The sequence below is a fragment of the Pezoporus flaviventris genome, unplaced genomic scaffold, assembly GCF_033815535.1.
Source record: "Pezoporus flaviventris isolate CSIRO_AGI_PZ_B2104156 unplaced genomic scaffold, CSIRO_AGI_Pfla_v1 ptg000002l, whole genome shotgun sequence".
NCBI classification, from domain to species: domain Eukaryota; kingdom Metazoa; phylum Chordata; class Aves; order Psittaciformes; family Psittacidae; genus Pezoporus; species Pezoporus flaviventris.
In genome coordinates, this window is record NW_026892550.1 from 25,318,429 (window position 1) to 25,331,001 (window position 12,573).

Here is a 12,573-nt window from a genome sequence, read left to right on the forward strand (position 1 = left end):
ACACCAAAATTTTTATGAGGATACTGTAAGAATCTTCATGCCAGTTTCTGTTATTACTAATCCCACTGTGAAACAGCAAACTGTTGAGCTTCTTTTCAGCTAAACCAAAGTAACTGACAGTAGAATTTGGTCTCTATCATGTTGTTTCTTGATTGATGCCCAAGCACTTGTGATGTCTAGTTTGCAATGCCAAGTGAAACCTGTATCTTCTGTTTCAACATCTTTGCTGTTTTAGAATACGGCTTGAATATTTCTCTTCGTATGTGCGTGAAATGAAATCCAAAAGACAATTTTTTACTCTGGTTTATTCTAAATTTCAGTCCAGTATTGACCTCCTTATTTTACTCTTGCAGTGATTTGGCACAAAGTATCTGTCAGTCTACACCTCTTGAATTCTGTTTGATCCTGGTAGGTCTCTCCGTGCATCCAGGGGCAATGTGCAAACTCCAGGCTGTTGCCTCCTCTGCTGTTTCTGTATTCATGGAGATGAAATGCACTGTTAGGATCAGGAGTAGTGTTGTGCCTGTTTAAACTGATACAGGCAAAAAGTATATTCACTTTGACAATGACCACTCTTTACAGAGGTGAATACCACCAACGGCTTCCTTCACAGCAAGCCCATTCTTCACATCTGAACCTTAGCATTGTGCTCAGAGTAGTAGGCACCTGTGGTGTCTGCTGTGACAAAGACTGTGAGTCAGTCTACAACAAAGGAGACTGAGCTTCACCCATTTAAGAACATGGGAAGGAGGAAAAGAAAGGCAGGGGTGGGGGAGAAGTTGTTACGGTTCAGAAAGGTCTTGGGTTGATTGCTTAAAGGAATTTTCTTTGGTTCAGACCACAGGAGCACACTGAAGCAGGAGAGTACACATGGTTATTTATCACTTTGCTTTACATAGGAAAATACATTAGCAGATCTAGCAAAGTGATTCTGTACTGGAAATAATACTAAGCCCATTCAGCATGTGTTCCTGGAATGATGAGCTTGGGGAAAATGTGTGTTGAAGCTGCTTAGGTGTGGAGTGGACATTGACGCTGGTCTGGTCTGGTGTGCCCTGGGTGAAAGGATCTGGGAAAATTCAGGTCTTCTGAGGTTTACTGGTCCCACAGCCTGTGCCACAGAAGCTTCCCAGAGACAGCAAGGATACATAGCTGTAATCTTTTTAGACTGAAGAAAGCTTGAAGCTCTTGGGTCACAGTAAAGCTTCCAAATGAGTCAGGCAGTGAGGGTGAGTGAATTTTAACATGGAGATGGAGTAATCTACTACTATTTGATATAAAATTAATAAGTGAAGAGGAACGTTTTTCAGAACAGATAATTGACATGTTCTGTTACCATCTATATATTTGTGTCTTGAAATGGTTGTCTTATTTTTCTTCTTTAAAAAATTTTACTTTAGTTTTAAATTGCACACAGACATTTAAGGAAATTAACATCTCCAGAAACATGGTGTTCCATGGCATACATTTAGTCATGTCTAATAAATATTGTTTCAAGGCTGGTGAGTGCATTTAAATGAGGAATCTTTTCATTTTCTCCTACCATACCTGAATTTCTGCTCAAGATGAAATTATATTTTTAGCATTTCTTTGTTTGTGTGGTGCACAGAACACAGCCCAATCTAATGTAAAATGATTAACTCATACTAAAAAATAAGGAACAGAGACATTGGTAAACATCACACAGCTCCTGGGAAAATGCATTTCTGAAGTGAGAGCAATTCTAGTGGAGCCCACACGCAGTGATTGTGAACCTGGCTCTCGGAAACCTTTTCTTGGTTTCTTTATATGTACTCTGTAAATTTTATTTATTTAAAACATTTTAAAAGTATGGATTTGCCATTTTTTAATTTCAGTCATCTCCTGTGTTTTAAATCTCTGTCTTCATCCTGCATTTAAAAGCTTATGTTCTAATAACCTAGACATAAATTTGAGGGTGCTTCAAGGTTTTGAGTTTAGGAGGAAATCTGTACTGTGAGATGTGGTTTTCAACCTAGCCCTTTGATAGTCTGGTATGCCATAAATCCTATAGCATCTTAGCTATAAATTTAACATGCAGTTTGACAGCTATGTTTGATTTTGATTCTCTAAACGATTCTGAAGGAATAGCAAGAATCCATCTATACAGGAACGAGAGACTCCAGTCTTTGATTTACCACACTTTTGGCAAAGTAAATTGTGTTTGCTAATGAATAACATCAGGAAAATTAGCAGAACACAGGAACCTTTTAATTCCCTGACAGAATTTTAGATGTCGTTAGCAAAACCCTTTCCCACTCTTATAGTCACAGGCAAAACCCCAGGCTAAAGAGCTTGAGGTTCTCCTCGTTCCCTGATTTAAAAGGTAGCTCCTTTCTGGCTGCTTTATATTCTGCTCAGTTTTAGCTTTTCTCAGCAACACTGACAAGGTCAGTGATGTGCATTAACTGGGTACAGTTCAGTTGTGCCGTTGTGTGTATACTCCACCAAGGCAGCTCCTGAACTGCATGCAAAACTTGTTCCCTTAAAACACTTCCGAGGCAGTTGGCCCAGGTGGTGGAACAATCTCTCAGGTCACTTAAAATACAATGACTCCATTACATGAAATAAAAGGCAAGCATCAGCAGTCTTGCCATCTGTAAGAATAGATACCTGACGTTCAGAAGCATGCTGTGCAACAACCAACATCAATGTTCAGCCTTAGTCTGGCTCCAGCTGAATTAAAAGCAAATTGAATGGAAGCAAGATCAGCTAGGGAGTTTATTTTATGTAAAATATAAACATGTTAACAGGAGAAAATACTGTTTTCTTATGTTACAACCTTAATAACCAACATGAGATTTATCTTACAGTTCTGCAGGTAGTGCAGGGTTTAATTACATGTACATGATTAAAAAGAGCAGATACTCAATTGTACACATACACCATGTATTGTACTCTTTACAAGAAATTCAGTACTTTTATGTGTCCCCAATTGAGTGACAAATAATTTTACTACTTCTTACTCCATTTAAAAAACTAGCACAAAATATTTAAGTAGTTTTATTATGATTGCATCATTCTGACAAGGTAGAGAGGGACTCCGTATTTACAAACAGATATACATATTCAAAGCCTCCAAAATACCAGCCCTTTCCGTATTTCTGCTGCTTCTCTTTCCTCTCCTCCCTGCCCCACACTTATATTCGTACATTCCTAAAGAGTCATGGAAAAGTTATTGAGCTTGTGTTAGGTCTTCTTTAAGAAAAGCCACTGAAGCTTGAAAATTGTTTCCAGGAAAAGCACTCGAACCTGTGACATGGCCACCTTGATGTTGCTCTTGGTGTTAGAATGACAGTTGAGAGAGGACTAAGAAATAATTTAGTACGTGAACATAGTCCAACATGGGACATTTGCAAACAAGAGCACGTTGCAAATACAAAGCTGACATTTAAACTCAGCATCTTTAAGGTATGTGTATTAATGAGGTTTTGGGGAGCAGGGAGAGACAGGTTGCAAATATTTATTATCTACTGTGGCAAGTAAGATGTTCTGGTAAATCACAAGGTGTCTTCACAAAGCGTTTGCTTCTGTCACTTTGGAACCCCTAAGAGAAGGATTAGGATTACCTAGAGGACAGAGCACCAACTTCAGATGGGTGCAAGCTGAGTGTTAGGAAGCTGTGTGACAGTCCTGCTTCTCCTGCAGATGTACTGTGCTATCACAGAAAAGCCACTTACTCTTTAATATTCTTGCATATAGCAAAGTTGCCACCTGCAACAGCCTTCACCAGAAGCATTAGGCTGTTAAATTGATCACTGTGAATGGCACACAAAAGTTATTTATTTTAAATAGTGCAATAGTCCCAGTTGTGATGACCAAATGCAGCAAAATTACTAAAGTATTATAGCAACTGTGAAACTATGAATAAAGGGAGTTATGTGTGGTTTCATATTAAACCATTCAGACAAAGCCAGCAAGCAAACGTCCTAGGAGGTAAAGAATTATTAGTGTGTAAAAAGGTGTGGGCTTAGACCAGAAGGTCCCATCAGGTGGGCACGTACTGTTATTTGACCTTGTGTGCAAAAAGTCTGTGTTAATCTGAGTAAGCCTTGTGGACAGGTTCAAGCTATCTCTTTGAAGTAATGCATGCTAACTGGAAAGAAATTAAAAGAGTGTCTATTGAGGTTTCCCAAGGGCCATTTAAATATGAAGTGCCATGTTAAATTGTGAAGAAATACCTCAGCAACAGAATTGATGCAACAGGAAAAAGACCTGGACTTTTAATTGATCAAAGAGAGTACAATGTCTAAATAACTATAAATAACCCTTCCATTAACAACAAAAAAAGTCAGTGACTTTCTGATATGGGTGCCACAGATGCTGGACTCTAAAAAACATCCAATGTCTTTGCTAGATGGTGTGGCTTTTCTTAGACCAGCACTTTTCCTGCTTTATTTTCTCTTATATGAGCCCAAGTGGATAGAAGGAAGTTGCAAAAAGATTGCTCTCCTTGCTAGGACTAACACAAGAATAAATTCAGCAGTTAGGATTATTCATACTTGAGACTGTACAGAGCACAGCTAAAATGGCGAAGACAGCAATACCTGCATGATCAGCTGACTGACAGCTAACTCTGTTTGGTAAAAGGAATTCTCTTGTGAGAAGAGGAGCTTTCCTAAATCCTAATAATTGATAACTGTGCCACAGATTGAAGTATTAAAGTAATTCTCAGGTTAGCAGGTAGAGTGCAAAAAAGGCTATGAAATGTGCACCGAGTGCAACTCATCAGGTACATACTGCTATGTGCAGCAGACACATAGTAAATACTGCATCCTTGTTATGTATGAATAAATTTGGGTTTGCCAAGTTTACAACCCAGCAGGGACCACAAGCTTAAAAATGGAAACTGGGTTGTAACTAGAGACGTTGGATCATAAGCAAACAGCTACAAAAGCAAAAAGACAAAGGCAAAATGTTAAATCAACTGAAATTTCACAAGATTGAAATTGTTTCTTAAAGTGCTATGGTTGATTACATTGTAAAAAATCAAAGTACATAAAAATTAGAACAGAAAACAAATAATATCAAGTACATAAGTTATTCTACAAATACAATAACAGACCAATGAAAAAGAAATAAATTAAAACACTAACAAACATCAGGTACACAGCCAAAACTTCTTAAAATTTCTAGTACACATTCAGCTGTAAGATAGTGCTAACACTTGTCAGCCACCAACAGCAAAAAAAAGCTGAAACAAAAAGGGTCTGCTGCTGAGACCATCAAACCACTGGCAGCTGCAAGCTGTCAGCTCAGGTCCCAAGTACATGATGCTGTAACAGATGGGTGAACGAAATGTGATGTCTGAAGGTAAAAGACAGGTTGTGGGGGCACTTTGGGACCCAACAAGTAACATGAATTTCAGTTTCAGCTTAGTTAGGTCTTTGATATCTTTATTAAATCTAATACAAATGAAACACCTACTGATTTATTTTCTTTACTCCAGCTGCTAAAGGAACAATACTTTTAAGATGTAGTCTACTGCTCTGAGGTAACTGTAAATTATTAAAATAAGATTGACATGAATAATTTGGGGATTTAATTCCTCAGGAAGGTGTTCTGCTTCACTGATACGGTTTTCCATTACTCCCTTCTTCTGCCTCCCTCTGCTATGTCCCAGAAATAGAAATTACATAAAATCCTGACAGCCTGTTCTGTGAAATATAAAAGTTGAGGTCTGAGCTCATCCTCTAAGATAACTGATTCATCAGCACTGCGGCACTTCAGTTGGGTTTGGTGGAAAAACAGCACAGGACAGAAATGTTCTTTTTTCTAAATAAGAACATAGTAATAAGATTTATAAATGGACAACACATCCCAGCAACAGCATGTGAAACAAGTAGAAAACTTCAGGTGTCATTAGTCCTAATGTGCTCAGAACCTGACACTATAAAAAAGTAATTTTAGGGAAGCACAGAATACTATTGGACACATCTGTGCTACCGGTTTGTTTTCTAGCTGTTGGCTGAAAACCTTCTATTGTCCTAGATGTTTTTCCATTCTTTCATAAGGGACTGGAAAGCTACACAGAAGAATAAGAGAAAAAGGATTACGTTTTATGTAATCAACTAAAATAATTTATATCGTATGATTGTTCCTGTGAGGATCCTGCAAAACCAATGCGGGTGTTCTTTATTTGGCACAGCAGAGTTCTGCTGCCCAGACTGGCAGTATTCCTACAACCGCGATGGACACCTTTTGATGGACTGAAGTCAAGACATTCAGCACACTGTAGACTGTATATAATTCAAAGAATTGTGACTGCATTTTTCATTTCTAATCAAAAGAAAATGTTCCTTACTTGAGCTGGTGTTGCCATGAAGTGAGTATTCCACAATATTTCAGAGTTACTATCAGACCACTGATGATGGACTGGTGTGATACCAGTGCTGTGATCTTTCCATGGGTTAGCATGAATTTACAGTATACTCTATGAAAAGGCTTATTCTAGTAATTTTACTCTCAACAAAATACTGCAATTACCTGCATATTTTGCAACCTAGAGCTGTCTTGCAGCTGGAGAAGACCAAAGATTATTATCCTGTACTTTAGCATTTAAATACTAATTCATATAATTAACCTTTTAAGAAATCAATTTTCCAGTAAATCAACTGAAATATGGAAAATATTTCTGAAAAATTGAACTGATTTAAAAATTATTTTAATGAAAAATTACTTTTCATATAAACGTGAGCCCATAACTTGCAAATAATACCTCAAGAATATCTTTTTTGTTACTTGTTTTAAACTTGAAGAATGCTCTAAGAATGTGCAGCAGTAAGCCATGAAGTACAGGCCCTTGAACCAGCACTGGCTAATGCTGATCAAGAAAGTGCCTTCATTCACAGCAAGGAAACCTTACCCCTTTTAAAAAGGCAAGTGATCATTACATTTTTATATGGAATTTCTGAATGCTAATAAATAAATACATTAAAGAGGGGTTTGTAGGTTTAGCTTTTTAATGGAAAAACTCCTGGGCTTCAGTGAGAATTGAAGTCTGTAAAATGCCTGTCTCCTGTGTTCGAGACAGAACATTTCATTCTAACATCAATAATAGAACTAGAGCTGCATCTCAATTATGCTTGTCTTGAGCCTGCATATGAGCTTTCATTCATGTAAGTGATCTTTGTAGACCACTATTATTGTTCACCCAAGTAAGTAAGGTTACATTCTAAGTCTGTTTTCTTGTATTGGTATAACAACATGGTAAGTCACAAGTAAAGTTAGATGAAAAGTCCACTTAAGTTTCTCATTCAGTATAAAGTGCTACATCTCTTCAGTTTACAAAATGGCCATTGATAAATCCAACTGAACTTCAGTTGATGTTACAGTAAAAGCTAGTACTTCATTTTCACCATTATTTAGCAAACGATATTTTACATTCACAGTAGATTACAATGAAAAAAGTTGTTCTCTTTCCTATAGAAGAATAAATTATAAGATTTAACTGCACTTCAAAAGCCTTTTCTTGAAATGGAGTGTTGGCCATAAAGTGGCAGTCAGGCTTCTTAAAGAAGGACCAAAAGCAGCATTGTCTATTAAATACTTAATGAGAGTGAATGAAATATAACAGGTAGAAATATACCTTGTGAGATGAGAATATTTCCTTGTAAATACTAGAATCAACTATCAGTGCCCCTAAAGACATGAAGAGTGTTTTTGTTGTTGACTTCATTGCAACAGGAATATGGCTACTGAAATTCAAGAATTGTATCATGGAGTGAAACTGTCCAACTAAGCAAGGTGCTTACGCAGCGTTACCAACTACCTTAACCTTATACTGATTCCTTCTCATTCCCTGCTGATACTTTCTTCTACATTCATTCTTTGCCAAATTCCAGTGAGTACCGCAATTTTATTAGCCAGTACTTGACTAATGCCAGCCAAATTCACCCAGTAAAATCACAAACTAAGCCTTTTGATGTTTTTAAAGTCAGACACTCCAGAAGCCTATCTGTTTCTGTGGTGACTCTAATGCTGTCATACAAGGCCAAAAAGTTAGAGATGGTATGTACCTGACAGTGAGTGTAAACTAGTGGTTGTTATGCATTACGTTATGTTGCTAAGAAATGGACTCTGTCTTGAGAAATGAAAATAGAACCTACAGAAAATTGCAGGATCAATTAATGTCTTATGTACTGTGTGAACACCACAGTTAAATGCACTGTCATTTCAGTCCTGAAGGATGTCATACGTGAGCACTGTTGCAACCTCTGCAAACTTAAGTAAACAACCCATGATATTTTTATGGAAAGATAAGTTCAACCTCCATACATGCAATTTATTTGTGTCATATGTGTCATCTCACTCCCTTTATTCCAGTGCTCTGTAAGTTCTGAAATCTCACCTCACCTGTATTATCTCATGATAAACAAAGTGACTGGACATACAGAATTACTTGGTTCCACTACAATTTAAATCCCTCTATGTGAATTTTAGGCCTGAGGTTATGCACTGAAACTTTTTAATAACCCAAAGCTTAAAAGATTTTGAAACAATATCAGAGAGTAACATGTTCAAAAAAAAAAAAAAAATCCCCTATACAATCACAATTCCAATCATCACGAAACAGTTGTTTTTTTCCTTACAATTAAAATGGGTACATATATGTCAGCATTTAAAGGAATGCTTTGTAAATCAACACACCCCAAATCCATTTAGAAAGTTTTAAACAATTTTTGTCTAAATGCAGTGAACACTTCCATATAAAATACTACTCTAGCTGGACTGGGTTTAACAGTTGACATCCAAATCTTATTATCTGTAAATGGTACTCCATATAAATTCCACTAAAATCTGACTGCAATTAATTCTTCAATCACACTTAAAAACTACGAACACCCCCCCCTCCAAAACAAAGTTTTACATGTCAAAAATGGATGATTATAGTCAATATCACATAGACCATTTAATAGGAGACAGAGTGTATCGTCGTTCAACCACACAAGACGTGGTCTGTGCAAAAGTCAGTTAAGGGGGTCCATCAGAGTCTCTCACGTGCAGCATCATTGTGCGCAATTGTCACAGTTTGCCAAGTTACTCTCTTGACTGATAGAATAAAATATAGCCAGACTCTGAATTTTTTGATATATCAGAGGTCAGACCATAGAATTCTTCAATAGCTTGAGCATCTATTTTCTGCAAAATAAACAAAAAAATTTAACGTGCTGTTAGGTAAAAGAAGTACCAAACCTGGATCAAATGACTGTGTAAACATGGAAAACAAATTCAGTTACTTGTTTCAGGGTAGCAATTAACAAATTCTGTTTGCAATTTAAGCAGTGAAAGGGTAATGTTCTGGGGCTAAGCCCTACTGCTCTCAGTCATGGAAACCAATAGGAATGTTGGTCTTGGTGAACCTAACCGAATTAAGCTTTTTCCAACAACAGCGAGACTCCTTGGAACACAGTAGTGAACACTGCTGAAACACGTAAATGTGAGCATGTGACCCCTCCCTTCTGAAATTTCCAGAAATACTCCTCAAGACACAGCCCATCCAGAGTCCCAGTGCTTACTTTCTTCTGTTGGATTTACTCCTGGGAAATAAGGCTTAAGACCTCAGTTTTGTTAAGGTGCCGCAAAGACACACGGGGATTGCTTAGGAATGAATTGTAGGATGCTCAGACAAAATCTCTAATAGCTGCAGGCCAGATCCTGCTCTAATTTACATTCAGACAAACCCAGATCGATTGTAGAATCCACACTTTCTTCTAACTTCCCAATTGTTCAAAAATTAAAATTCTAGAGCAATGCTAGCTTTACCCAATCCAGTTTTGCCAAGCGATGTTGCCAGGGATTGCAACATAGTTCATGGATATTTTAAGTCATAATGAACTAAATTGATTTTATTAGATATAGAAATAATTCCAAATGAAACCCTTCAAGTCTGGTATTAAAAACTGATGTTGCTCTGAAATAAAACAACCTCCTCCAACACTGACAGAAGAACTACAGGATGAGTTAGTTTGTTTGCAATCTTACTTAACAGAGTTGTGCTAAATGCCACATTACAAGCAAACTGTGGCTTTGCAAACTAGTAATCTGCACACAGGTCTGGATCAGAAGTGTAACCCCAGATAGAAAACAGAACATAAACATAAAAGTTGTGCTTATGACCTTCAGCATACTGACCTCTACAATGTCATCATCAAACAAGAGCCAAAATCCATGACTTTTCACAATAGTAATATAATGCCCCCGATTCGGCCCACTAGAAAGCAAAACACACAAACCCCCAAATATTAGAAGATACTATTGAGTTCATTTTTGATAAGTCAATTTCTATATGCAAGCAGACTGAATTATATCTAAATGTTATGAAGAACATAGTAAACCCACCCCTGGTGGTTCAGTAGACATTTACTCCTTTCACCTTTTTACTGACCTTTTGCAAAGGCTTCATCAGCTGAAAGCTAAATGTATTTTCATCTGTTCCAAGACCATTTTCAAATTAACCTCTAGAATAATAAACAATTTGCTTCTGGCAGGCATCAACTACTGCCAATATTTTTAAGATGTAATCATAGAATAGTTAGGGTTGGAAAGGACCTTAAGATCACCTAGTTCCAACCCCCCTGCCATGGGCAGGGACACCTCACTCTAAACCATATTACCCAAGGTTCTGCCCAACTTGGCCTTGAACACTGCCAGGGATGGAGCATTCACAACCTCCCTGGGCAACCCATTCCAGTGCCTCACCACCCTTACAGTAAAGAATTTCTTCCTTATATCCAATTTAAACTTCCCCTGTTTAAGTTTTAACCCGTTACCCCTTGTTCTGTCACTACAGTCCCTAAAGAAGAGTCCTTCCCCAGCATCCCTAATGAACTAAAATTATGGGGAAAAATTGCTTGGTATCAACTGTGAATATTTAGTTACATAGAGTCTTTGAGAAGAGGGACAAGTCATATTCTTAAAGCCCCAAGGATTTTTGTTTGTTTCATATTTGACAATACCCCATATGTAAAAAGCTTTATTAAAGCTATCATTTTTGTTGCCTTGACAAGAGAGCAAGATAACCTGTTGCAGGACCTGCATGCTTCTGGCTTTCACATAGTCCTGGCTCCCAAGCTCTGTAAGTGGGATCTTGAGGAAGGAAACAGCTCTATTAATTCAAACCAGTCTTGTGACTTCTGGAGGCCTGAGACATTGTTTTTAGAACAAGTAGAGATTTACTGTGAGGGAGGGTGGCCAAGAGGTTCAGGCCACAACACAGCAAGATGGGGCAGCAGCACAATTTATGACCTCGCTCCCATTCTCCCCGCATTTTTGTCAGGCATGCCTCTGCCCTTGGCAAATGTCTGGCAACAGCTTGAGATATACATGAAAGTGTCTTACCTTCCACAGTGAACAACAACAGCTACCAAGTCATACATGCGATCTAAGTTGACAGCATCGCCAGATGTGTTGAAGAGACGTAACTCCAGAGGAAATACTACACGATAAGACAGCTTAGTATATCTGTGCAATTGCTCCATATACTTGAATCTCTTGAGGTGTAAGGCAAGAATCATTGGCAGTTTTTTTACTCTCATCCTGTGAAACCATTAGAGTGCATGTGATAAAGACCTGACTGGTTCAAAGCCATTTTGTCTTTCCTTAATGAGTAAACGTTTGCATTGTAAAAGCACTTTGTAAGTAACAGTAGTCAACCAGCAGTAGCTTCTAAACTAAGACACATCTAATAGCTTTGAATTTGTCTGTTATCTCTTTGGCCCACACAGAGAATGTAGCTGGGGTGTAAAGCTTCTAGGTATCTAAACATAATAAATATCAAGGAGGAGGTCTGTCAAAGCCCAGGAGGGACATGGTGAAATAGCCTGCTCTTTGCTTACCTTTTCTGTGCCTCTTGTTTACTGCAGCAAGTTTCACAGTAGTATTTCTGTTCACTACATAATGTCTCTGTGTTACTGAAGTCTCTGTAAACAGACAGAGTTATCAGTTTTTAAAGGATATTCACACTTTTGCCCCACTTGGGCTGATGAACTGAAACCCTAAAAGGACACACAGGATCAAATCCTCTCTCCACTGAGCCCAGTTTTCTACAACATCTGAAGCAGCAGTACTGGGGTTTGCATTGGGACTTTAGGCATCTGGTGGCTATGACAGCCCTGTATTAGGAACTGAGGCCCTCCATACTATCTCAAAGTATCTCAAAGTAGGAATTATACCCTAGCCTATTACATGTCAAGACTTGAGTGTAGTCACTCAATTCATCCAGTCCCTTTTTAAATTATTTGCAGAATGGAACAGCTTCAAGTGCACTTCTATCATCGCCAAATAGCTCACATTTTATGGTGTTCTGTAAGATAGATTTGAATCCTCTTACACAGAAGAAATAAATTGAACTCACTTTCCTGCATCCTCTAACCTCTTGAACAGTCTTCCAGAAGTTATTTGATTATACCTTCTTCATGTCTAAAAAGGAAAGTTTCAGCTAGTACAGAAGGCTTTCTAAATCTTGAGCAAGTAAATACGATCGGAAATTGTTCTGGATTGAGCTTTTAAAGTGATAGAGGCAGAGGAAGGCTGCTTCGATAGCGTCTCTTAGTT

General features: G+C 37.9%; 1 protein-coding gene across 4 annotated transcripts in view; it reads right to left on the reverse strand.

Annotated features, from left to right (window-relative positions):
* Positions 1–293: 293 nt before the first annotated feature.
* Positions 294–12,573, reverse strand: part of USP46 (ubiquitin specific peptidase 46) — a 36,830-nt gene continuing 24,550 nt past the window's right edge. For 2 of the 4 annotated variants that reach the window (XM_061472214.1, XM_061472241.1), the window contains exons 6-9: positions 11,856–11,939; positions 11,359–11,556; positions 10,153–10,231; positions 2,716–9,159 (exon numbers count right to left, since the gene is read on the reverse strand). In XM_061472214.1, coding sequence (XP_061328198.1) covers positions 9,058–9,159; positions 10,153–10,231; positions 11,359–11,556; positions 11,856–11,939 — 463 coding nt within the window. In that variant the 3' untranslated portion in view covers positions 2,716–9,057. The other 2 variants (XM_061472223.1, XM_061472232.1) reach the window with 2 other exon arrangements.